The sequence below is a fragment of the Varroa destructor genome, unplaced genomic scaffold (assembly GCF_002443255.2).
Source record: "Varroa destructor unplaced genomic scaffold, Vdes_3.0 BEIS01000006.1, whole genome shotgun sequence".
Lineage (NCBI taxonomy): Eukaryota > Metazoa > Arthropoda > Arachnida > Mesostigmata > Varroidae > Varroa > Varroa destructor.
In genome coordinates this window covers 31937792-31961027 of record NW_019211459.1, presented here as the reverse complement: position 1 = coordinate 31961027, position 23236 = coordinate 31937792, and the positions used below count along the sequence as shown (strand labels likewise).

The following is a 23236-nucleotide window of genomic DNA, read 5'->3' as shown; positions in this document are numbered from 1 at the left end:
TATATATAGAAAAGTACCAGATGGTTTATCGCTATTTGCCCCCGCACCCACGCATCATCATCACCATTACCACGCCATCGTCCTAATCTAATTCAATTTCTGGTGGTTCGTCCATAACGGGCGAGGCAGATGCCGCATATACATCATGTAAAAATCAGTCAATCACAGGTCGTCGTCCATATGGCATTACTGTCTTCCTTCATTATCACCATTACCATCATCAGAATCTCAGAAATGCTATGGACCGTTGCTATGAACGTACTTGAGAACAGTACTGAATAGCACTATAGCTGTATTTTCATCGAAGAAGTCTAGCTATTCTCCATATTTCATGCGTAATTGGTCGTAGCGACAACAAACGTTAACCAGGGGACCTGATTTTGAAACTATCACATCCAATAAACCATGATACGCACTTACACAGCGAGAAGAAATCGCAATTCTAAAAAATACGTTGTATAATGGTGCAGACACAATTGCTTGCCTAAATCTACTCAGAAAGGAATAATTACGTGAATACGTGTATTAGAAATGATAAAGCAGAACTGGCCTGGTGCGCCATGCACAGAACAGTAATACAAATGAGTACAATAAAAAAACAGCAGTAGATAGTAATAATAATTATAATTATAATTCTTAACCACGAATGGTCCACAAAACGATAAGCACGCAAACCAAGCCGTTCATACACTTTACAATACACATTCTCAGCACATATGTACATATAAGCATTATAAGCGCAAACACGCAAAACTTGTTCACTTGAACACGCACCACTTTACTTCGAAGTTGTACTGAAAAAAGTGGACAGTAGATTTGACAAAGTTACATAATCTGTACTTTCAGACAATGCAAACGCGTACTGACACAAGGAAAAGAAAGCGAAAAACATTAAACGCTAATTTCAATCAATACGGGAGATCTCAATTGCTTTACGGTGATCTATGTATTGATTGATATTTATAATAGAATAAACTGATTGTGGAAGGACGACGATAAACACCGTCGATTTTCATTGAAATGCGTGCAGGCGGTTCTGTTGCGTTTCAATTTAATTTGTCATGTTATATATATATATATATACTCTATTGGTATAATTATGGGTTATAAATGTGAACTTGTTTAAGGTTGGCGGGCTTCCGGAAAGGGCGAAAATCACTTTAACAACATGCTTGCTATCGCAAGCAAAACGATTATTGCCAAAAATAGCTTGTTCCCCTACCAATCCGTCTCGGCGACGGCCGCGTCTTGTCGACAATCTCCCCAGTTAGCATCGTCTATCCGACGCTTTTTATTACCAGGGGAGCGTGCTCCAACCTGGGTCCACTCGCCTGTATTAGAAGGAGGACTTTGGCGGAGGTTGGTAACTGGAATACCCGAGTACTTTTTCATTAAAGATGTCGTCTCCATTGAGATAGTCTGACTTTCGGGAGAAATATTTCTTTTCACAGAAGCGAATAATGGAACTTTTTGAAATCGCGTACTGTACTTGTAGAAACGACATTGACGCGGGAGCTCGTGGGCAGTTTTGAGCATTTCAAAACATGATTTTGGATTGTTTGGTATAAACGTTAGGACGTTTTCTCCGTAGCCAATCTTCTTAAAGCCGCCCACCTGGGCTACAAGAGCTCGGGCGTACGACGCATGTTCATGCTCCTCCCACTCAACGACGAATACGCTGCTTCTGTTTAATGAATCTTCTTGAATTGTTGGATCAATGGTAAAACAGGTGATGTCTAGCGATGAAGCGAATGGGATTTTATTTCTAAACGGAACTATACTTGAATGAGTGACATTCAGCTTACTAAAATTGTTTTTTTTGTTCGGCAAGAGGAATTGAGATAACGCGGCGAATATGTATCCAGTAATCCAAGCATCGTATCCCGCCTCGTGCTCTCTCGTTTCATCAGCATACCCATATCCATCGCAAACGTTTACCCGTGGCATGGAGAAAATTTTTTGCTGGTTCTTAATTTGGTTGTAAACGTCGATTAATCGTGTGCCGCGGAAATACTGCTTTAACGTCCCAAATTGCACCATAAATTTCGTGTCAAACAAATTAGGGAAAATCTCGTTGCAAAGCGCCTGAAATTCAACGTACTTTTCAGGTAATGGCGCAAAAAACTGCGAGATGATAAGTAATAAATCATGTACGCAGTTATGTAATACGACGGGTTTCTGCGATTTAGCCACGAAATTTAATACAGAGCTAATGCCCAACCGTTCATTAAGTTCCTGTCGCTCTTTTTTGTGACGAGTCAAAAGCCGATCCGTTGGCGTACTTTCAGAGCGAAACAAGCGGATCTTTCTCAGGCCCGGCTGCGTCTGTTCCTTAAGTTCAGGTCGCATTGCTTCCATGTCGAAATGGGCGTTGAAGAATACACGTTCCATGTGTTCATAGAAAGGGAGGCGAACTAGCTCACTGCACGGCGGAAGAACCAATTCCGGTTCCTTGCTCTTTATCCACTTGTTAATGGATGACCAGTTAGCCGTAACATATTCTTCTGCTGAAGCTTCTGTTATTCTTACAATGTTTGGCGGTTGGGTGGCTTTCTGAATCTCATCGCATCCTATAGTTCCATCGAGCACATTATCTATCTCCGATAAGTAACAATCTGGAATAATTTTTTGGAGTTCCGATCGTTGTCGGGCCTTAAGCTCTGCCTTGCGGTCCTCAAATTCTGCCGGTCTCATGAAGGGCAATCCTTCCAGAACACAGCGGTTGAAATCAAAACCATGTTGTAGTAGAAACTTAATACACCCAGAATCGCTCATGAATTTCTCATGATCTGCGCCATCTGGAAATACATAGAAATTGTAGGTTTTGACAGCATATGATCCAGTCTGCTCGTCGTATGTAAAGAGAGACAAACCCAGCTGGACTATAAGATAGTTCGAAATTTCTTTTCGAAGTTTACTATAACGCTCGGCAGCTGTGTCAAGAGGGTGAAACGCTCGAGGTGGCGCAAGTCCAGTAAATTCACTGTCGATTGCTGCGAAGCAGCATTCTTTAATGTTAGTCTCAAGTTCGGTCTTTCTCAACGCAAACTCCTTCCGCGTTACGTCCATGCTGTTTTAGGATTTCTCTACAAACACCTGTAAATAACAACAGCCAAAAGCAAGCACGTATTCAGTACCAAGACGAACAGAAATATTGAGCTCAAAAACAAGGAATCGTGACACTTAACGAAAAAGTTCCAGGGTTCCTTTAAGGAGTAACCAAATTGGATCAGAATAGTTTGATTTCCCAGTCTTGCAGGATAAGCGACATTTAAGGCACATTTAAGGACAAGTGACATAAGTAGACGCTACAGCTAAGCTACACTGGATGGTATAATATTAAACGAACAATTCTAGCACCACTCGTTGACCAGCTGCAATCTGTTAGTTTTCCAGTTGTATGTCGTTAATAAAGATGAATGATAAAATGAATAAGAAGTAAAAATACTAAATTGTCGTAATGGCACAATGGTAACGTGTTTGCCTAATAAATTTAGAGACACAATGGTCTACGGTAGAAGATAAGCGCAGGCAGGTTTTGTTCCTTGATAGAAGCCAAATATGTGAAGTAATGCTAAATAATGGTACCAGACATACAACTTGAAACATTTGGCAAAATGAGTGAATAGTTTACAATCGGCAGTAATAATTACAATTTGCTGAAGTGAATGATGCCAGCACAATTTGTCGCGAGCAGCTAAACAATAGCTATATTACTTCTACTGATCAAACACTGCTATTTCTACATGGGTTTTCTATTGAAAATATGTCAGCAAATGACCTGTTTATGCGACGAGTGACTCCGCCACACAAACACGCCAATCAGTTCAATACGATCCAAAGAAATCAAAAACACTCAACAGTCAAATGTTTGGAGGTTGAAAATCCTTCTTGTGAATAACATGAATAAGCTAAAGAGGCGTCTGAGTTGTTGTATAAAACCTATTGATACTTCGATCCGATTGTGTTCGTGTACTATATCATTTGAAAAGCGCATCGCCCTGCGATTATGCGTGAACACGCTACTAGCAATCTCTAGTTGTATCACCAGCACAATCTCTACCAATAGCCCTTATTCAAAGTAGCGCGAGCGTTCCTTCCAACCACTAACAAAATAATAACGATAGTAGTATGGGTTGTTGCAAGGGTTTTACACAGTTTCATGTAAACTTCACGCACCATAAATGGCGAACAGGCACGACAACAAGAATAACAACGACAACTCCACGAGATATGAGCTATGCCATCGGCCTAAATCTCGTTCCGGAACAATGCAGCGATAGCATCAAACCCCAGCGATTCAAGCGAAGACGACCGATGCAAACTCGCGTCGTTTATCTCTTCAACGATGAGTCTCTAATCACATATCGCTGATCGTTGCCAGCACCAGATGACATTCTGTATTCGGCCTGAAATGGCGTTCACGATTTTCAGTACTGCACTCCAATCCACTGTAGGCACACGTAGTGGCTTACGCCACTACCGCCATCGACCTCCGCTTTTTTCTTGTGGCTCACTGACGGCTGCCGAACAAACGGCCCCGCAACTCAATACTGACCTAAATCGTGTGCCGTTCCGACAGCAGCAACCGAAGTCCAACCGGTCACCACCAACATCCACACTGCGACCACTACCGAAGATACCTATCTGTTGCTGCTGCTCTTAGTGCCACGGTCGTCGTCACCACTATCGCTCTCTTCGTCAACCGTTTTTTTCGCTGTGACTTCCTCGGCTGTTGAGGAGCTTCACACGCCCCTTCACTGCTGTGAGTAACTGCAACAACAACAAAACACGGACAAACTGGTAGCAGCCGTGCGTCCAGACCGGCGCGCGAACTTTTAAATCACTGTACACAACAAACACTCATTACACATGACGGAGCCTTTGAAGTAAATGTTTGTAAGCGTAACGCAGAAATACTTAGCGGAAAGAAAGAGCGGCGTGCGGGGGCCTGTCGTGCCGCCGTGCATCTTCTCTAACTGGCTGCTTATAAGAAAGGTTCCCTGGTTTTTGCTTTTAGTCGTTATTGCTACTACAGATGCTGTTGAGCTCAAAAAGTGAACTAATCGCGCACAGACAGGATTAAACGTAATATCAACGGTAAAAATGTTTACCTATTTCAAAACTGGCTTCTGTTCTCGTCCGAATATCTTACTTTCAATTAATCTCACCTAGTACAAAACAAGCTAAATTGTAACGGGGAGAGAAGGCGAATACTTGCAGAGACGAAGGACGTTCCTTTGAAAAAAAACAACGGTAAAAAACTTAATGAGAAATCAACATGACTTAAAGAAACTAACACAAGCATAGTAAATGGTCGGTATTTTATGGTCAGAGTTCCATATATCGTAGGCTATGCCGGACGTCTTCCTTCACGTCGTAGTTTTTTTCACCCAAAAGCATACCCTATGCATTTCGTCGAGTCGTATTGCCCGACACATTCTGCCACTAGAGGTCACCCTGCTAGCAAAAAATCTGTCTTTATAGCACTTTGAAATCTAATATGCACCGAGTTATCAAACTATATTATTTTATGAGCATATTAAATATTTTGATAAAACAGGTCGATTTTCTTGTCGGGCTATTTTCTTCACCTAGCAGTACGGGTCGAAATATATTGTACTGTGATCATAAGTACCAGGATGCCGCCGTCTGTAATCCACTGACGAAACTGATGACGGAAGTGGTGAGGACAGGCTGTATGACACGTAATGTAAACAACAAGATTCCGAATTCGTCGTCCGTGCAATAGCGAAAATAGCTAGCCGCAGCGCAGGATCAAGCAACCTGAGCTGGCAACCATCACCACACAAAACTGCTGTAACAGCTCCACGGTACTGCGTAATAGTGCAGGCCGTGCTGGAAACGGTAATACGCCCACACACACACGCACGCGTGTATGTAGGCACTATCCGCATCGTCCATATACATCTGCATATACGCGGCGGATGGTACACTTGTGGCGCACGATCCTTTTAAACCATTCACACTTAAGCATTAGCTGATTATTTGTGGCTAATAACAAAGTAGAACTGATCTTTTAATGAATCACGAGCATATGCAAACGATGTAATGAATTTCCATGCATATATGAATATCGGTTTTACATCATTCAGTCGTTACAATAAGCAATGCACTTCCAATTAATCTAAAACATGTGGCTGAATACGTGCTGGTCATCCTGTAATGTCTTGTAAAAAGAGTAAGAACAGGTAGTCTTGAATTTGTTCAAAACATTCGCCTTGTCCTAATGACGTGTATTACTTACGAATTTTCTCCATGCATCACTTTCATCCCGTGTTTTCATCAAAAAGTGTTGATTAGGTTTATAAGCTGCTTACTCTGGACTAAAAAGCAATCGTTTTTGGTCTTCATAGAGTAGGGCCCATTTTTATAGAGGGCGCGTATTATGCCCCTAAAAAGCAGTGTGCTAAAGTGTATATCTCGTTTCTGTAAATCGTATTTGTATGGATCAATTTACCTCATAGAAAGTACTTACATAGACCTAATTACGTTTCCATGTTAACTGTGTCCATTTTATCTTCATGAGAAGTTGCATTATCCAAATAATTTAAAAATGATTCAGCAGCTGTGCCCAGCTTGTTAGTTTACACATTGTTACTTTAGACATTGGTACATTTAGAGAAGGTAGCAGGAGTTACACCCTTTTTCCAGAATCAGATATGCACTTCTAAAAATATCAGATTTAACACCGTACATAGCTAATCCAATTTGAAAATGTTCTCAAAAAGGACATCACTTCTCTGAAATTTCAGTGTTGATAATAATTCATTTTATGCAGTTCCATTTTTTCCATTCCATTTTTGCGCAATCATAGTGCTCAGTTCTTTTTAAAGATGCCTTAAAACATTTTCCTTATTCACTGGATAAAAGTAAAAATAAGTTTTTCTGTAAGGACAAATCCCATATTTCCGTACATTATCAAGAAATCATTGTCTATTATGTAGCAAGCCTATCATGAAAATACTGAAACAACAATAAGTCTCGGTTGACATAAAAAAATACTTTTGAGAGCATGAAAGTATGCATTACAACAAATTAGCTGAAATACTTATTTTCGAAACACTTACGGAAATTAACTTGAGAAGCTAAGTTTTTAAATACAAAAACATAATAGGGAAAAGAGTCATCAGTAACATAAATGACGATAAAAGACTCATTTCGTACTCGCTAAAAACAGTCAATGGAGCAATATGAAAAGGTCAGGCAATGCAAAGAGTAGACCTGAAAAATTATTCATATAGATCATATATTCTGCAATGCGAAATTGCAAAGCGAGGCAATAGTAGACACACGCGTTGCCAATAATTTGTTGGGTTTCGAAACGACGTTTTCTCTTTCTTTACTAAACTCTCGCTCATTTTCATGATCAACATTGCCATCGTTAACATTCGTATCCCTTTAAACCGCACAGCAGACGACAGAGCGTCGTCCGCTCCCGAAACAAAGCGGCAAAGGCTTCTGTCCAATAGGGCTATCGCGCCAAAAATACAACTTCCTCAACAAGGAAAACAACCAGTGCGATCGTCTTCGCCATCGTCATGCATGGTTGTAAAGAGAGGTTGTTTAACCGCTGACTATGACTCGTGTAGTGTTGTTTTTCTGAATTTTCTATGTGCTTAGTTTGTGGACGTAAGTGACCGTCTTTGTGTGTGCCTGTGAATGTGTAGTTGTATCTTAGAAAACCTGTATATTATGCCTTTGCTTCTTTTATATTCTGCGGGTTGTCTGTACGACGGTCGTTTCCATACCTTGAACTATCTGTTTTCAGTGGTAATTGGCTGATCGAATGGATACGACTGGCGTGAAGCGCCTTGAGCATGTGTCGTTGTTTCGCGCTGTGTACATGTATTTGTGTGTGTATGCTTTCTTTTGTGTGCGTGATTGTGTGAGTTGGATGTGCATATGTTTATGGGCGTCTCTGTGTTGGTTTTTGTCGTCTGGTTACGCCTGATCCCGTCGTCATCTTGTTCCCCTCAGTTTCTATCTACTCTTCTTTTAGTTCTTGTGGTCCTCGGGGCAAAGTAGCGACCGATCGGGGAACAATTCACGGCCAAAGACCATTTGACTGTGGGCCCAACTAGTGCATCTGTTTTCTAGCAGCTGGCAACCGGCAGCTGCTAGAAACTTTAACTCACGGTTTAGAGGGCCCGGCATTAGAGCGGATCCCTGTGCTGCGGCTACAACAACAATCCTTGTGTCCGTATCCTGGCCGCTAAACCGCAGTGTGCCGTAGCTTCCTTACCTATCAACGACGACCAAAGACGACGTACCCGATTGTTTGTTCTACGCTGTCCTTTCGGCCTAACCATCTGCCCTCGGCTTAACATATTCCTTTACTTCCTTAGCAGAGGCAGGAACGGTAGACCTGACCTAGGTATACGACGAAAAGGCCACGAATCATCTACGGTCAGCGCACGCAAAGCAGTGAGGAGACACTGACAAAAGGAGGAACAAAAGCCGCACTGTTTCACCATCCTTCCTGTGATTTCGAGCGAGGTGCAGATGAGGTGCGTTCGATTTGAGTGAGTTGGTTGAATCGAGACAAAGACTGTTTTCTGAAAGGAATTAAAAAAAAAAGAGAAAAATATTGATAGGCATAATTACAAAAGTGAAATGGAAACAAGACGAAGCTTAATAATGTGCGATTAGCAGGTGCAAGCTGTTGTAAAACTCCTGTTTGAAATAAACGTTCATCTTGTTCTGCTTGTACACTCGAATCTAAGGCTAGAAGCTGGAATTGCCAGTGAAAGTTATACCAAGATATAAGTTTTTCATTAGTTTTCTGAGAATGAACTCACAAGAGATGAATTAAACAGAGATCGCATCTCTAACAAGGCATACCAATGGCAATACCTGGTAGAGGGTATGCTAATACAAGCCGCAGCTTTGAGTGCAGGCGTGGATGCTATTTGTGGTGTGAATGGTGCGTGGTAGAAAACGGGCAATTTATTTCTTCTATCGTCTATTTTGCTATCTCGACCTCGCGTTAGAGAGACGGTACTTTTAGCGCAGGTTTCGCGGAAGACAAGCGAATAAGACGCAACAGAAGGCAAAAAGTGTGGTTCTAAGGAACAACATGTCGTGAGAAGGAATTCTATTTTTCGTTATAGCAGTGGTTCGCCACTGATGGAATTAGTTTGCCTGGTATAATACGATGTGAGTTGTTAAATGAATAAAAAGCCAGAAAGTCCACTGCTGGTTAATTTTCTGTTTGCGGTACCATTCGAGCTGCCATTGAATTGCTACGAAAACTCGGGCCAACGTAACTAGCAACGGCAGTATAATAATTTTCAAAGCATTGTATTCGTTTCTTCAGAAACATTGAATGGCAAAAAATAATTAACGAAAAATACCTGCAGGCGATTGTTAGCGATTTACTAAACCAGGCAAAGCCATCCGCAAATTGTATGTTTGTGGTCTTAGACGTCATCCTTGAGTGCCACTTTTACATTAAAATAAGCTAGCTAGGCCCAGTCGATCTTCAATGATTGTTCGTGCCTGTGTATAATGCGATGGTATATTATTACATCTGTATTGCCTTACGGTGTCGATGATTATGATCTGCCATGTCACCTATGCAACAGAACCATGGAGGATCCGTAATTAATATAGCGCGATACGGGGTATCATCATTGTTTTTCTGCGCTCGTTCGTCACATGTGCTTCAGGTACTGTTCTAGTTAGGCTGACTTGGGCTAAAAGTATTCCTTATTCATACAGGATAACGTGCATACGTGCATAATTATACGTCTATGAAGTTACCGGTCTGACAGACTTGAGTCCCAGCTAACCTTTATCAAACACTTATTGCCTCGACGGCCTTGTTGTCGTATTGATAACTGCTCATGGAAAGAGCTATGAATAAACTGAGTGTAACGTATTTAAAAAACGGTGAAAATAGTTTTATCAAACCATGTATTCCGGAGCAGCAAAACTTGGTTGTCATAACCTACTAGTAAAAAGTTCTGCGGTATCCGAGACAATAAAGATAGTAAAATAAAACTATGTTAGTGAATCATTTTAAGCATAGTAAATGAAAATATAACTGAGTAACAAGATATCTAAACGTAAGTAACGGCGGATGTAATCGTATTTGAGCACATTGCTTTACCAACATGGTACGTTAGCGCTCCAAGATACCTCCGAAACTAAATTTCAGCTTTTAGCACTAAACTTTCGACAAGTTGTCAATTTGCAGAATTTTTCCAAAGAGAAGTCCACGTATCACATTGCCATTTAAATGTACTCTACCGAAAATCTACGCTTAATTTTACAATAGCTTTTTTTAGAGATCGCTTTCTGACGGCCGAATTCACAATAGATGTAGTTGGTTGTCCGTCTCTTTCTCAATCAGTCATAAATGGCAACGCTGTGTGTTTGTGTGTGGCGCTGCTAGCCACCGATACGGATGAATGTACGCGTTAATGCGGTGCGTCAACAAAATCTGGTTGATCCGTAACGCAGTCGATGAAGCAGCTTGTTGTGGGCTTTGTTGTGATCATTCAGAATGTCTATAGGACAACTGCAAACGATTGACTCTTCTCTCATTTTAATGTGACACCATTTGTCCCTCTGAAAATCTGTAGCTTCATCCCTCTGACCCACGGCTACAACGGTTCCAATCTCACCTTGAACCTAATACGCCGACTGTCTCTCGAAAGTAACAGAACGCACGAATTCTCTCGGTAGGCGAGTACCCACTGTGTACACCTTCCACTCTAACGAGAAGCTATGTTCACCATACTTGTTAACTGCGTATATCTGATAAAATGAAGCCTTCCAAGTGTTAGTTCTAGAATTGCTAAGCTGGAACGTTTAGTTGTTTTGTGTTAGGCTGAACCACTTTTATTACGAACTTTTATAATATATATAATGGATAGATAATGAAAATTGAAAACGAAGTGCCACGAAGCATGTTAAGATTGATGCTTCCCGTTTATCGGCATAAACACTTATTTCTAGATATTTATTGCGCTAGCGTAGGGCCGTAACAAGTATTTCTAAGTGCGTTAGTACTCACTGAAGGCACACCTTTCCCTGTCCCCACAAACATCTACCAAACGTGTTTTTAGAATCTTCAAGCCTTATTCATTCTCCACAAAAGTTCGCAAATGTAAGCATGCTTTGTCCGCCGCATTTGCCAACAATAGATTTTGTCGCGTAATTTTTTTCTGAATCGTAAGTATTAGCAGTGAATATCTGCGTTCTGAAGCAATTCGTTGTTGGTCGCCGCCGAGCGATCGAATGGCAACGAATCGTGCGACGGACGATGAAATAAACGGTAATCGTCATCTGGTTGGGACAACATATAAAAAGCTGACGTCATCCCTGGGGGAATACGCATGGCTAAGTGGCGTGGTAATCAATAATTTTGCAGAGAAAACGCACGGAACCAGAACACTATTACCTGTTGCTGTTGTTGTTGTTGTGGCCGTGCTGCGTTGGAGCAGCTTGCTTCGACTATCACCGAGGCCTCCGGCGCGTCAATGCACTGAAAAGACCAAAATTGCTGACAAAGATTTATCTGTACATCTATATTGCTTCAATACAGACTCAATTTGCTACATATCGAATCTTATATAAGAAAAATGCGAGCTTTTTGTGCTGGATTCGGACCGAGGGTTGTTAGTTACATCAACTAGTAACTAAGCAGCACTCTACATAATATACCAATAACACCAAAGCAGAATACGAAAAGTTCAACCAGTCATTATGGCTCTGCTGACATTAACTATTGAGGCCGCTGGACCTCTTTGGCGATTGTTCTTATGGATGGTTCAAGAGATCCGGTCGACCTGAAACCAAGTGAATATGGTGCAGATGGGAAAAAAGGGGCGTCCTTGTAAAAATCAAGTGTGCAGCTGCTGAAAAGTAGTCGGCCGCCCGATACAATGATGTCTGAGATGCATAATTTTGTGTGTATGTGGAGTCATCTGCTGCTACCCGCATGACTGTGTTTATGCTAGGGTTACGTAGATCTAATACGTCGGTCGTGACCAGTCTAAAGTAATTAGAAGTTCCACCTGATGACAGGTTGAAACTGTGCGGAGCAATGTTTTGATGGTAGGATGCTACAGTGTGTAATAAATAATTAGAATGTGTATTCAGTCTAATCACCGTTATCGCTTCCACTCGTAAAGAAGGCTTCTGGTAACCGTTTCACAAATTTAGGCCAATTGGGCTGTCATATTCATGGCAAAGTTATCATCTTGATATTAATCAGTTAGCAAATGGCAGATCATTTGAACTGTTTTGTATATAGTTTAAGAATATTAGTATAATTATATAATACTGATAATAAGTATATATAATAAAAAAGCATCGACAACAGCACAGCGCATCTTGTCAACAGTTGAAATTATACTGTATACGCTTGCTGTATACTACAAAAGATACGTGCGCGTTTATAGTTTGTAGTCCACATAGACGGAAATGTCTAGATGTCGCTTTTCGAGGAAAAATTATTAATAAAATCGATACAGAGTACGCGTGATAAGTCTATTGTTGGACGTCATTATACCGCTTATAACATATGTGAAAGGATGGTAATATCGATAACCTCTTGGACACAGTATAGTATATTAGCAAGTTTTACAAGGAAACTGTAAGCAGATAGTTACTAACATTGTTTTCATGTCGCCGAATATTTTACTGGTTTTGAATTCGACAGAGCTTTTTCTTTTAACATTAGTCGATTTTCGCTGGTCTCTTTATTCTATGGAGGTAAGAAAAGCCTCTCAAAGTCCTTTCATCCAAAAAGACACGGGAAACATACTGAGGGGTAAGAACAGGGGTGCAGGGACGACAACTGTTGCATTGCTACAAGCCATCAGACATATCAGCAGTATATTGATTACGCAGTGGCCAATGTGACGATGGCGTTGAGCTTTTTTTCTGGCGCGTGATTTTTCATGCCATTTACTGTTGTCGACATTGCCGCGATTACCTGTGGTGGTTGACTCTTTGGAGGTTTTTCTCAGCTCTCTTCGGACTGCCTGTGCCCATCATTCGAGGTGAGTCCCTGAATCGGCTGCTCGATTAGCTCACCTTCTCTGTCGTTGTAGCTTTGTTTTGTGAATTCATTTAAGTACATATATTGTATTTTTATAGGTTTCGTACCTTTGCTTTTAGCTCTCACTTTATTTTTAATGATGTTGCCTTTAATCATATAATAAGTTGCCTAAAATCTTTGCAATCGTTGAGTGTTTATCTAGTAGCTCGTTATAGGAAGCGGATTTAGCTTTACGGACCCTCTCTTGAATTTTACATGGCTTTTATTAATGTCGCGTAAAAAAATATTCGTTCCTGCAGTGACAACTCGATGAATACCTCGATCGTTACTGAGAGATTGATCGTTAAATACTTTCTTTACTACTAAGTTCTACTAGTGGCTGTGTGTTGTGCTCCGATGCCTTCGAAGAAATTGTTATAAAGTTAAGGCAATTTCCACAAGGTGCACCTTTTCTGTGCGTTCTCAGTTTAGCAGTATAGTCATAATAGAGGATGTCGTAGGCTCTTGACAATCAGTATCTGTTTTGGTGCCAACTGGTTAACAGCTTTTAAATGTCACGTTTTTGTATCGACCAAGGGCTGATTGAGCTACGCCAGCAATGTGTACCCAACTGGTCGGCTTCGACAGTCATGGTTTGCTAATATCTTAACCGAATGTTTACGGTTTCCAGCGGTATTATTGTTAAAACTGAAACAGACCCTTCCGCTAAATAGTCTATGGCTAAATTGGTACCACTACCCACATGTCACCAGGCCCATTTTTTAGTCATTTGTATGACATTCTAAAAAAGTTGGCATTATCAGTACAGGAAATGTTCGAACAAACAGCTCAACCGTCGGCGTTAAATGATATTGGTTCGAGTTCTGTATCTTCACTCAATATGACTAATTATTAACCCATAAGACTAACAGCGCTTGAGACCAAGCAATAGTACATTTGTTTCTGCTGTTCGTCTAAATGAATCGAATCTGTATAGATAAGTTTGTGTTAAATCACTAATTTTAATTACACGATTGATAAGGTATCACTTTTCAACAAACACAATGTGTAAAACGTGCGCGTTTCAAAGGGATGAAACTTTGGATAAGCCGCAATGCTACTAGGTTAACTTCTGCTAACCATGTACGCCTTGCTTTCGAAAAGCGGTACTGGAACTTTTAAAACATTTAAAATAATTTAAAGACAGGCAGATGTGTATACAGAAGTCTCTTCTACAGACAATCAACTTTTACTCGCCTTTGAGAAGTGATCAATAGCACATTCTAATACAAAATTTTCAAACTTGATTATATCACTATCAAGCTTTCTTTTCCGGTCTTCGGCTATGGCAGTGTGGGGGGCTACCTACAGTTAAGCCTCATTGCTGTTGACTGACTTGATTCTTATCAAGCATTGGATGTGCTTTTTACTCTTCGTTTTCGGTATATACAACGTTAGCTAAAGCTCGCATCCATATGTATGCAGTTTGTTATTATTAGAGCAATGGTACGTGTTAATCGATTTTAGTTTCAATTGCCTTATTGTTTCCACTGGATATCTAACTACAATTCGTTACAGGTATTGACCACCTGTGGAAGTAATCGCATTACGGTCAGTGCGAGACGCAGGTTAACAAAAATCACAATATGAGCTAGTGAGAGCCCACGATTGTCGCTTCGAGCGTTGTTATTCGGCCATTACGCGCGGGTCTTTGCTGCCGCGCGGGACATGGACGAGACGCTTAAAGCACCACTTGGAGCCAGTTCAGCAGCTCCCTCGGAAAAGGTTAGACAAGCTTATAAAACAAATTGGATTACCTATCATTGAGACTATCAGATGGGCTTATCATTTAGGTTGGATTTTGACAGATGTACAGATCGAAACTTTAACCAATCGTGTATCATTTACTTAGCTTTAGCTTGTCATTAGTATCATTATTTCATTTGTAGCCAAAGCTCATTTTTTCTAATATTCAGATGTACTAAGAAATCAGTTTATGCTTACTTATAGAAATTATAAAATACTTGAAAACAATTTATATGTTTCTGGTCAACCGATAATTTATTGGAAGAAATTATTACGTACGGAAAAAGTTAATATAGCTATTTTCCATACCCGTATCGTATTTAATTTTACTCATTGGACAATTAGTCAAAAGTCTCTAAGCGTAGAGGAACTGGAAATCTGCAGAACACATTCCCAAACATAGGCGTGCTCGTGTACAGTTCGTATACAGTGATTGCTTTGGGCTTAATTTCAGGAACGAGAAAGTAACCAGGCGCAACTGAATAAGTTATCGGAGGAGTGCCTCACGCGACAGCCTGATGAAGTTTTTGACCTTCTATGCAAGCTCGGCGAGGGTAAGCCTATCTGACATTAGCCGTTTAACTGTTACCTTACCGGTAAATATGTATTGTAACATGATAGACGCGATAATTGATATGTGAACAGATCTAAACGAGGTCTGCTCTCTATTGCTTACAGGAAGTTATGGCTCGGTATACAAGGCTCTGCATAAAGAGTCCGGCCAAGTATTGGCGATCAAGCAGGTGCCGGTCGATACCGACCTGCAAGAGATCATTAAAGAGATCTCTATCATGCAACAATGCGACTCGCCTTTCGTGGTTAAGTATTATGGGAGCTACTTCAAGGGGAGCGACCTGTGGATTGTGATGGAGTATTGTGGCGGGGGTAGCGTTTCTGATGTAATGCGGATTCGCAAAACCACGCTGCAGGAGGACGAGATAGCCACTATCCTCTGCGACACTCTCAAGGGTAGGTTTAATCCCGGGCTGTGCGGTCTTTGGTACGGATCTACAACCTTGAACCATATCGTTACTCGATGGTATGTACCTGTCTCCACGTTCTCATGAAGGGGTGAGGCTGTTAGTTGATCTCCTAATAATGGGCGTTCGTTTACTTCTAGGGCTCGAGTACCTGCACCAAAGGCGAAAAATCCACCGCGACATTAAAGCTGGTAACATATTGCTAAACTCTGAAGGCCACGCCAAGCTAGCAGATTTTGGCGTGGCTGGGCAGCTCACAGACACAATGGCTAAACGGAACACAGTGATAGGCACTCCATTTTGGATGGCGCCTGAGGTAATCCAAGAAATCGGCTATGACTGCGGAGCTGACATCTGGTCGTTGGGTATTACGGCTTTGGAGATGGCTGAGGGTAAACCGCCGTACGGAGATATCCATCCAATGCGGGCTATCTTCATGATACCGTCTAAGCCGCCACCATCGTTTCGTGACCCTGACAAGTGGAGTCCAGAACTTATTGATTTTGTGTCCCGTTGCCTCGTCAAAAATCCCGAGGAACGGGCTACGGCCAGCGAGTTATTACGTCATCCATTTATTATACAAGCGAAGCCAGTTGCGATTTTGCAGAAGATGATTGCTGAAGCTAGTCGGCTTCAGGAAGAAAAGAACAATCAACTGGATGGAAATGGGACAAATGACGATGAGGTTGATGACAGCACGCTCGTGCCAGAACGGAACAACAATGATACATCAAGCGCTGCTAACGACATCGCTGCTCCAGTTGGTTCGAAAACAGATGTTACTGACAGTGCGCAGGATTCAAGTACTAGTGAAACGTTTTCGCGCGTTGAGCACCACAGCGCCACGCTTAGTGATGTAGAGAGCAACATTGGCACGCTAGTTATTAATGACGAAGAGAACGACTCGACAATGCGGGACCGGGAGCCGTATCGACCTTATTTCCTTGATCATTTTGAGCGCAAACAGCAACAGCTTCAGCAGCAGCAAGTGAATTCAAAGACGATTACGCTGCCTAGCAACTTACGCGGCATGACAGGTGGATTGACGGCTGACACTAAAACGGCTTCTGCAGAAGATGAGCTCCAACGACGGCTAGCGTTAATTTCGGCGGGACTAGGGTTAGCTGGTCCCGGAACCGGCGCTGTAGTGCCCTGTGACAGTGAAACACAGACCTTTGGTCCAGCCGTCGCCGGTCTAGATATGCCCGCCATTGGCGCACATCTCGACCTTGAGATGCAGCTCAAAGTGCTAAGCTTTGACGAGCTGCAGGCAAGGATGGCGGCCCTCGATACAGAGATGGAACGCGAGATCGAGGAACTCCGTCGACGCTACCAAGCCAAACGACAACCGATTCTAGATGCCATGGATGCGAAGAAGCATCGACAGCAAAACTTTTAGCTGTGGGAAATAACTGTTTCATTGGTGTATGGCGTAGCCAAACACTCTAGTCAAACGACGCGGCATAATTCATGGGACAAATGAAAAAAACACTGAGAATGTGATCCTTTTAGGTGGGACAGTGCTATAAGAAGGGGGGTAGCGTCGTTTTCAGCTTGAAAAGCGGCTTTTCACTGCAAGATCATAGTTTTCGAAGCTCATGATAAAGGGGAGGGCACAAGAGGTGCAGAGTGGTGGATTCTATCATCAACCATTATTCAACAAGGACCCATGTAGTGAGACAGGTCTTGGCTAACAATAATCTAGCCAGCGAGCTAGCAAAGGTTAGGAAATACGAAAAAAAGACAAAACTACAAGACAGGACCTAATAGGGAGTTCAATTCGCACTGCTCGGATGTGACAGAGCTGGCAATGTGCCTTACGCACGCGGGTTCTAAGCACTACAGCGGGGGTGGGTTAGCCCTAAACATCCGAGGCAAACATGAAGCTGTAATACTGCTGAGCTTATTGTTGCAAGAATGGTCTTTACGGCCTCCACGCCACTATTTCTACGTTGCCTGTTTCTTTCCTATTCCGCCCTTGCTTCTTTTGCCTTGCGGGCGGCGCAAATTGTAGCACCCTCGCGAAGCGTCTTAGATTTGTCGTCGCTACAAGGCGATTAAATTGTTGAAAGTCCCAGTTGGTAGGGTTAGTTGTTTACTGGAGATTCGACGCAGTAGTCGGTTGCAGAAAGGAATCGTTGTCAATAGTAAGTACATTGGACAAAATGCCAGTTAATTAATGTCAGTTGGTGCCTATGATAAAAGTTTGATGGTTTGACTATAGTCCAAGGCCCGCTAAAGGTTTGAAAAAAGGCGGTCAGGAAGAGAAGTGTTCGAAAGTATAACAGAAATGCCAGGTAGAATCAAGTCGATGCATTATATATGTGTCAAATTCTACCAAATATTGTACAAAGAGTGAGAAAGCGATGTAGCAACAAGTTTTTTACAATTAGTATTGCATTACGATATTATTATTATTAGTACTATCATGATTACCATCCTCGCACTACAACGTACACTTTCAGCTCAGATTGAAATCCGTACGACCGTTTAACGATTAATACAAGTCAAATATTCGATTAGAAATTTGTGCTGAATTGTCAACCATTAAATTATTACTGGGAAACAGTCTCTTATCATCATTCATGGTTATGTGAACGTAACTATCCTAAAATCAGGATAATTAACTTTTACAGTCAGCAATAGAACTCCGGAAATTTCGATATAACCTATTCAGCGTTCACGTATTGGATACAGAATTCAGGCGACAACATTGTGAGCTCTTTCTATCAAGACGCGCGAAGGTAATGTAGGTTCCCTATCACGACAATGAATGAATGCAATGAAATCATACTAGAAACAGTCGGACCCACATCCGTTTGCTGAGTGAGTTCTGGGAGCCGTCAGTGATCCACTTGAGAAGGAACAGCCATCAAGTGATTCAATTTTGCTGTCTTAATATGCAGTTGACAGTCGGGTAGATCAATAGTAAATAACAGCCATAATGAAAAGACGCTAATATAAAGGTCGTGCTATCCATACATAACTAATAATTAAACCTAGTGTCAACAAGAATACTTCAAGGCAGGAACGCGTGTTTATGTATAGAAATAAAAAATATATAATGTATATCAATAGACACTCTTAGGGGAGGAGCGAACTGTAGCACCGTTTCGTGACCCTGGTCATTTCAGTGGTGAGCAGGAGATCAAAACGAATGAATGGAAGAGCATACCAATAAATCGTTGCTAAGGTGTTATCGACAAACATTTGAACGCAGTCTTTATTCAGCTTTCCGATGGCCGGATGCTTTACGATAATAGAAAAACGGCTTTATTTGTATGTCTCAACGAACTCATGGTCACTGCGCGGCTTTGCTGGTAGCGAAGACCAAATATTTGCGTATTGCCCTTTTGCGAATTTTTTTAATAGCAGAAGACTATACGAATTGTAGACGTTAATCTACTTATGCTAACAGACGTGTATGCAGTGTATACGATGCTACTTGGTTCATTCGTTAGTGAGCTCAATTTGTTTTTGAACTATGATATATCGTTAAAACTCTACGCTTAACAATGATACCGTGGTTGAACGGACATCGAAATATGTCTGCCAACTTGATGTGAGCATAGCAATTCCCTTCCGTCTCGAGTGTGTCAAATAAATTATAACCAGCTCAGCAGGCAAATAACGAATGAACTATGAACGAATGAATACGAATCCAATGTACGTGTACTATCTTTACTATTAGGTGAGCTCCATTCGTGAGAAGACTCGATCAACGTGGATCCGTTTCGTGAGCTTTCGCACGCGTTGCCACCCGGTGGTCGCATGGGCGAGCCGGCAGTGGCCGGCTCCGTGGCGGGAGGCTTCCCGCCAACGGTTGGAGGAGCACCAACAGTTACGAGTTCGGTTCCACCGTCCAGTTCTGGGAAGATGCAGACAGGAAGTCCATCGCAGTACGTCAAACTGAATGTAGGAGGATCCCTTTACTATACGACAATTGGTACTCTAACGAAACTGGACTCGATGCTACGTGCAATGTTCAGCGGTCGCATGGAAGTGTTGACCGATTCGGAAGGTAAAATACAACAACTGGTGATTGAGGAGAAAGTGGTAAATTTGATAATGAACGCGTATTAAAGTAGCGCTTAGAACGAATAATGTGTATTTTGATAATCGTCGATAAACAACGTAGTTGACTGTTGTTATATGTATTTCTTTATTGATTATTGGTTTCCCTTATGGCGTACATATCTACTTTATGTTAATAAAAGGGCTATACTTATTTTACTAATTTACTACTCTTTTCTATCAAGGTTGGATTCTCATTGATCGAAGTGGAAAGCACTTTGGGACTATTCTCAACTACCTCAGAGACGGATCTGTGCCGTTGCCGGATTCCCCAAGGGAAGTAGCCGAGCTCTACGGCGAAGCCAAGTACTACCTTATCCAAGGTAAGGAAGCGGTAATTGTACAATGGGTGCCACTTGCTCACGGCCACAACCTATACTATCTAATTCGAGTTTATTCGAGATAATTCATACATCGAGTTCATGCTGAGTAAAAAACGTGCAATATTAAAGAGGCCAATATGGCACATATATACAACCGGCGTTTCATGTCATGCAGTAAACTTTTCATGTGCTTATTATATGATCTGCTATTGGCTGGGCATTCCCCATGTAAACTAAATTCTTAAATGTAGAGCATATCAACTCTATAATTAATGAAGGGTTGTAAGCATTTCTAGGAGTGCTTCAATCTTTATACATTTATAGAATATTACTTCTCAGTTATCATTTTCCTATAACTTATTCAGTCGGGACGCATAGTCAAATATAAGCTGTAAATGAAGACAGGACGCTTACATCCTTTAGTTACCTATTTGAATTGTATCGAGTAAAGTGGCGTAAATAATTTATACAGGACTAATTGAGACTTGTGAAACGGCTCTACGCAAGCAACCGGTAGTTGAGGCTATTTGCCGCGTACCGCTTATCACTTCGGATAAAGAATGCCAGCAGTTAATACAAGCGACTGCTAAGCCAGTGGTCAAATTGCTGATTAATCGACACAACAATAAATATTCGTATACCTCGGCCTCGGATGATAATCTCCTCAAGAATCTCGAAATGTTCGACCGTTTGTCTTTGCGCTTCAGCAGTCGTATAGTTTTTATCAAGGATGTCATCGGCACGAACGAAATCTGTTGCTGGAGTTTCTACGGTCACGGAAAAAAAGTGGCAGAATTTTGCTGCACATCCATCGTGTACGCAACCGACAAAAAGCATACAAAGGTCTGCTACTAGTGTAGAAAAACTATTCTGGCATAATTAATTTATAGGGTTGAGTTTTGTGAAAATTATCTTAAAGTGGTATATATATAATTGTCTGGATCTCTTCAAGCAGTAGAAGGATTTGAACTATAAATCTACACATCATTAGAACTGCATTTGCATTATAATCTGCTGGAGTTTAGAAGCAAAGATGTTGTGTAGTGCTGAACATCAACATTTAGAGATTACGTTTCTGTCTCTCGAAGGTAAAAACGTTAGGCAAGGAGGCCTTCGTTACAGGGGCAATAATTCTAAGGTAGAAATTAAACTGAAGATCATAAAAAAAGTAATTACATCGCAGGACCTTAAAAACGAGTCGCTATACTAGCAGGACCTGTTAAGCAAAACAGACATGTCAAAAAAAACATCAAAGGAAGACATAAAAGAACTGTGTGCATATATAAAAAAAAAACGTGAATTAGATATCGAATGAAAACAAGCAAAATATGAGGTTTTTCATTAACTGAACAAAAAATATATTAAAAAAAAGTCTGGTGTACCCTGGTATGAGACAATTTCCATAACTATTACAGACAGGAAGTCTGCCTACAACATATTGTCGCCGTAGATGATAAGTTTCTGCATTTACAGAAACTCGTTCTCGCAATTGAGGTCCTGGAGTATAATCATCTACTCAATGGTGCTCATGTTCTTAATTCGAATTCATCAGTAACTCAGCGCTGTTTTGTTAAAGGCCTCCTTGTCCAGTGTTCTTACTAATCCCTCATGAGTTTCACTAGCGCCCCTAACCTTTAAAAACTGAAAACCTAACCTTTACGCATAGATCTGTAACATTGAATGCTATATTTGCCTCTAAACTCATTATTCCCTCACGATATTTAGTCACCTTAATTTTTTAGGCAGCCAAAGCCTACATGACATAAACGCTTACTGAGTTTCATCTGCTAATAATACTCAAAAGTTACCTTGGTTTCTAGACTCGCTAAATAGATCCGGACAGCCTAATATGACGCTTAATGAGTTTCATCTGCTAATAATACTCAAAAGTTACCTTGGTTTCTAGACTCGCTAAATAGATCCGGACAGCCTAATATGACGCTTAATAGCAATTAAATCTCTTTCTGGCCATTATTACAGGCATGTCTGTGTTATATAACACGTTAATGGAAATGATACTAAATGTTCATTATTTAAATGTTTGATATTTTTGAACATACTTAATCATGTTTATTATCTTATTCTCAAACTTTTTTACAGTATTGTCAGTACAATAATTATCGTATAGATCTTTATTTTCGGTCCACTTCTGTGTCGAAATTTGACTCGACATTTGTGTCGTTTATAACAGGTTGAGTTTCCAGAAGCCCGAATTTATGAAGAAGTACTTAATATCTTGCTGTACGAAAACAGACAGCAGCCTGATCCCGAGCTAATGCAAGCGACTTCACAGCGCGGGGCAGGTCTGCAGCGGTCTGCGGCAGCTGTAAGTGATGACGAAGATATCGAACTTAAACAACAGGGGCCACCAGTCCTTGAGGTTCAGGCAGGACCATCGCGAAGAGAAGGTGGTTCATCCTCGGCCTTGGCTATCTTCAGAAGTGGTAAGAACGCCTCAGCAGGAAACAGCGGAAATAATTAAATAACCACAAGTAGCAACGACATTTACGCGGAGTCACATTGGCCTACAACGAAACCACTGAGCAGCCAACAAGAGAAAAGTGGACATTTGCTGCGTCATAGCTGAATCGTTTATATACAACCTAATAGGCCACAACCCAATACTGCAACATCGACATGTTGTGGATTTCGGAAGCAGGTTTCGTTGCTGCGGCAACATCTCAATCATTATCAACGCTAGTCACGTAATCCTGTTTTTAAATCATAATTCCTGACAAAATAACTGGAAGCATTAATTTGCTTATGACTACTCGGTAATTTTTGGATGTTTATTGTACTTACGTTCCAATTCTGTTAGCTCATTGTACGACTGAAAGAAGCACAAGCTATTCAGTTGTGAGGATGAGGTGCTTGCACCTCAACCTTTACTTTTGTATCCATCCTATTGATCTGGCAAATGAGAAATAGAAAAATAGAGACCAAAATATTAATACGTGCTATCACACTTGAGGTGCGTGGAAGTAACAATTTAAGAACACGGTATATGGCTACCCAGGGCAGCATAATTTGTCGTCGTG

At 41.2% G+C, this 23236-nt stretch overlaps 3 protein-coding genes across 14 annotated transcripts; 2 read left to right on the top strand and 1 right to left on the bottom strand.

Moving 5' to 3' along the window:
* Positions 1-97: 97 nt before the first annotated feature.
* On the bottom strand, positions 98-6234 carry LOC111252669 (poly(A)-specific ribonuclease PARN-like). 5 transcript variants are annotated; one of them, XM_086992248.1, is made up of 3 exons: positions 5639-6234; positions 4180-4773; positions 98-3096 (listed from the first exon to the last, which is right to left on the bottom strand). In XM_086992248.1, the coding sequence occupies exon 3, from the start codon at positions 3067-3069 to the stop codon at positions 1219-1221; it is 1851 nt and encodes a 616-aa protein (XP_086848374.1). In that variant the 5' UTR covers positions 3070-3096; positions 4180-4773; positions 5639-6234; the 3' UTR covers positions 98-1218. The 5 variants fall into 5 exon arrangements, with proteins under 5 accessions (XP_086848374.1, XP_022666663.1, XP_022666665.1 ...); XM_022810928.2 differs by lacking the exon at positions 5639-6234 and adding an exon at positions 5301-5584; XM_022810930.2 differs by lacking the exon at positions 5639-6234 and adding an exon at positions 5115-5262.
* Positions 6235-7527: 1293 nt separating this feature from the next.
* LOC111252671 (BTB/POZ domain-containing adapter for CUL3-mediated RhoA degradation protein 3) lies at positions 7528-22976 on the top strand. 4 transcript variants are annotated; one of them, XM_086992256.1, is made up of 5 exons: positions 7528-7653; positions 19493-19822; positions 20061-20198; positions 20671-21041; positions 22390-22976. In XM_086992256.1, exons 2-5 carry the CDS (start codon positions 19573-19575, stop codon positions 22678-22680), a joined length of 1050 nt encoding a protein of 349 aa, XP_086848382.1. In that variant the 5' UTR covers positions 7528-7653; positions 19493-19572; the 3' UTR covers positions 22681-22976. The 4 variants fall into 4 exon arrangements, with proteins under 4 accessions (XP_086848382.1, XP_022666671.1, XP_022666670.1 ...); XM_022810936.2 differs by lacking the exon at positions 7528-7653 and adding an exon at positions 8397-8531; XM_022810935.2 differs by lacking the exon at positions 7528-7653 and adding an exon at positions 8415-8546.
* On the top strand, positions 8393-19010 carry hpo (serine/threonine-protein kinase hippo). Of its 5 annotated transcripts, XM_022810932.2 has the most exons (6): positions 8394-8531; positions 13005-13037; positions 14594-14800; positions 15276-15375; positions 15500-15790; positions 15942-19010. In XM_022810932.2, exons 3-6 carry the CDS (start codon positions 14744-14746, stop codon positions 17198-17200), a joined length of 1707 nt encoding a protein of 568 aa, XP_022666667.1. In that variant the 5' UTR covers positions 8394-8531; positions 13005-13037; positions 14594-14743; the 3' UTR covers positions 17201-19010. The 5 variants fall into 5 exon arrangements, with proteins under 5 accessions (XP_086848377.1, XP_022666667.1, XP_086848378.1 ...); XM_086992251.1 differs by lacking the exon at positions 13005-13037 and having other exon boundaries at positions 8393-8531; XM_086992252.1 differs by lacking the exon at positions 13005-13037 and having other exon boundaries at positions 8416-8546.
* Positions 22977-23236: the final 260 nt, after the last annotated feature.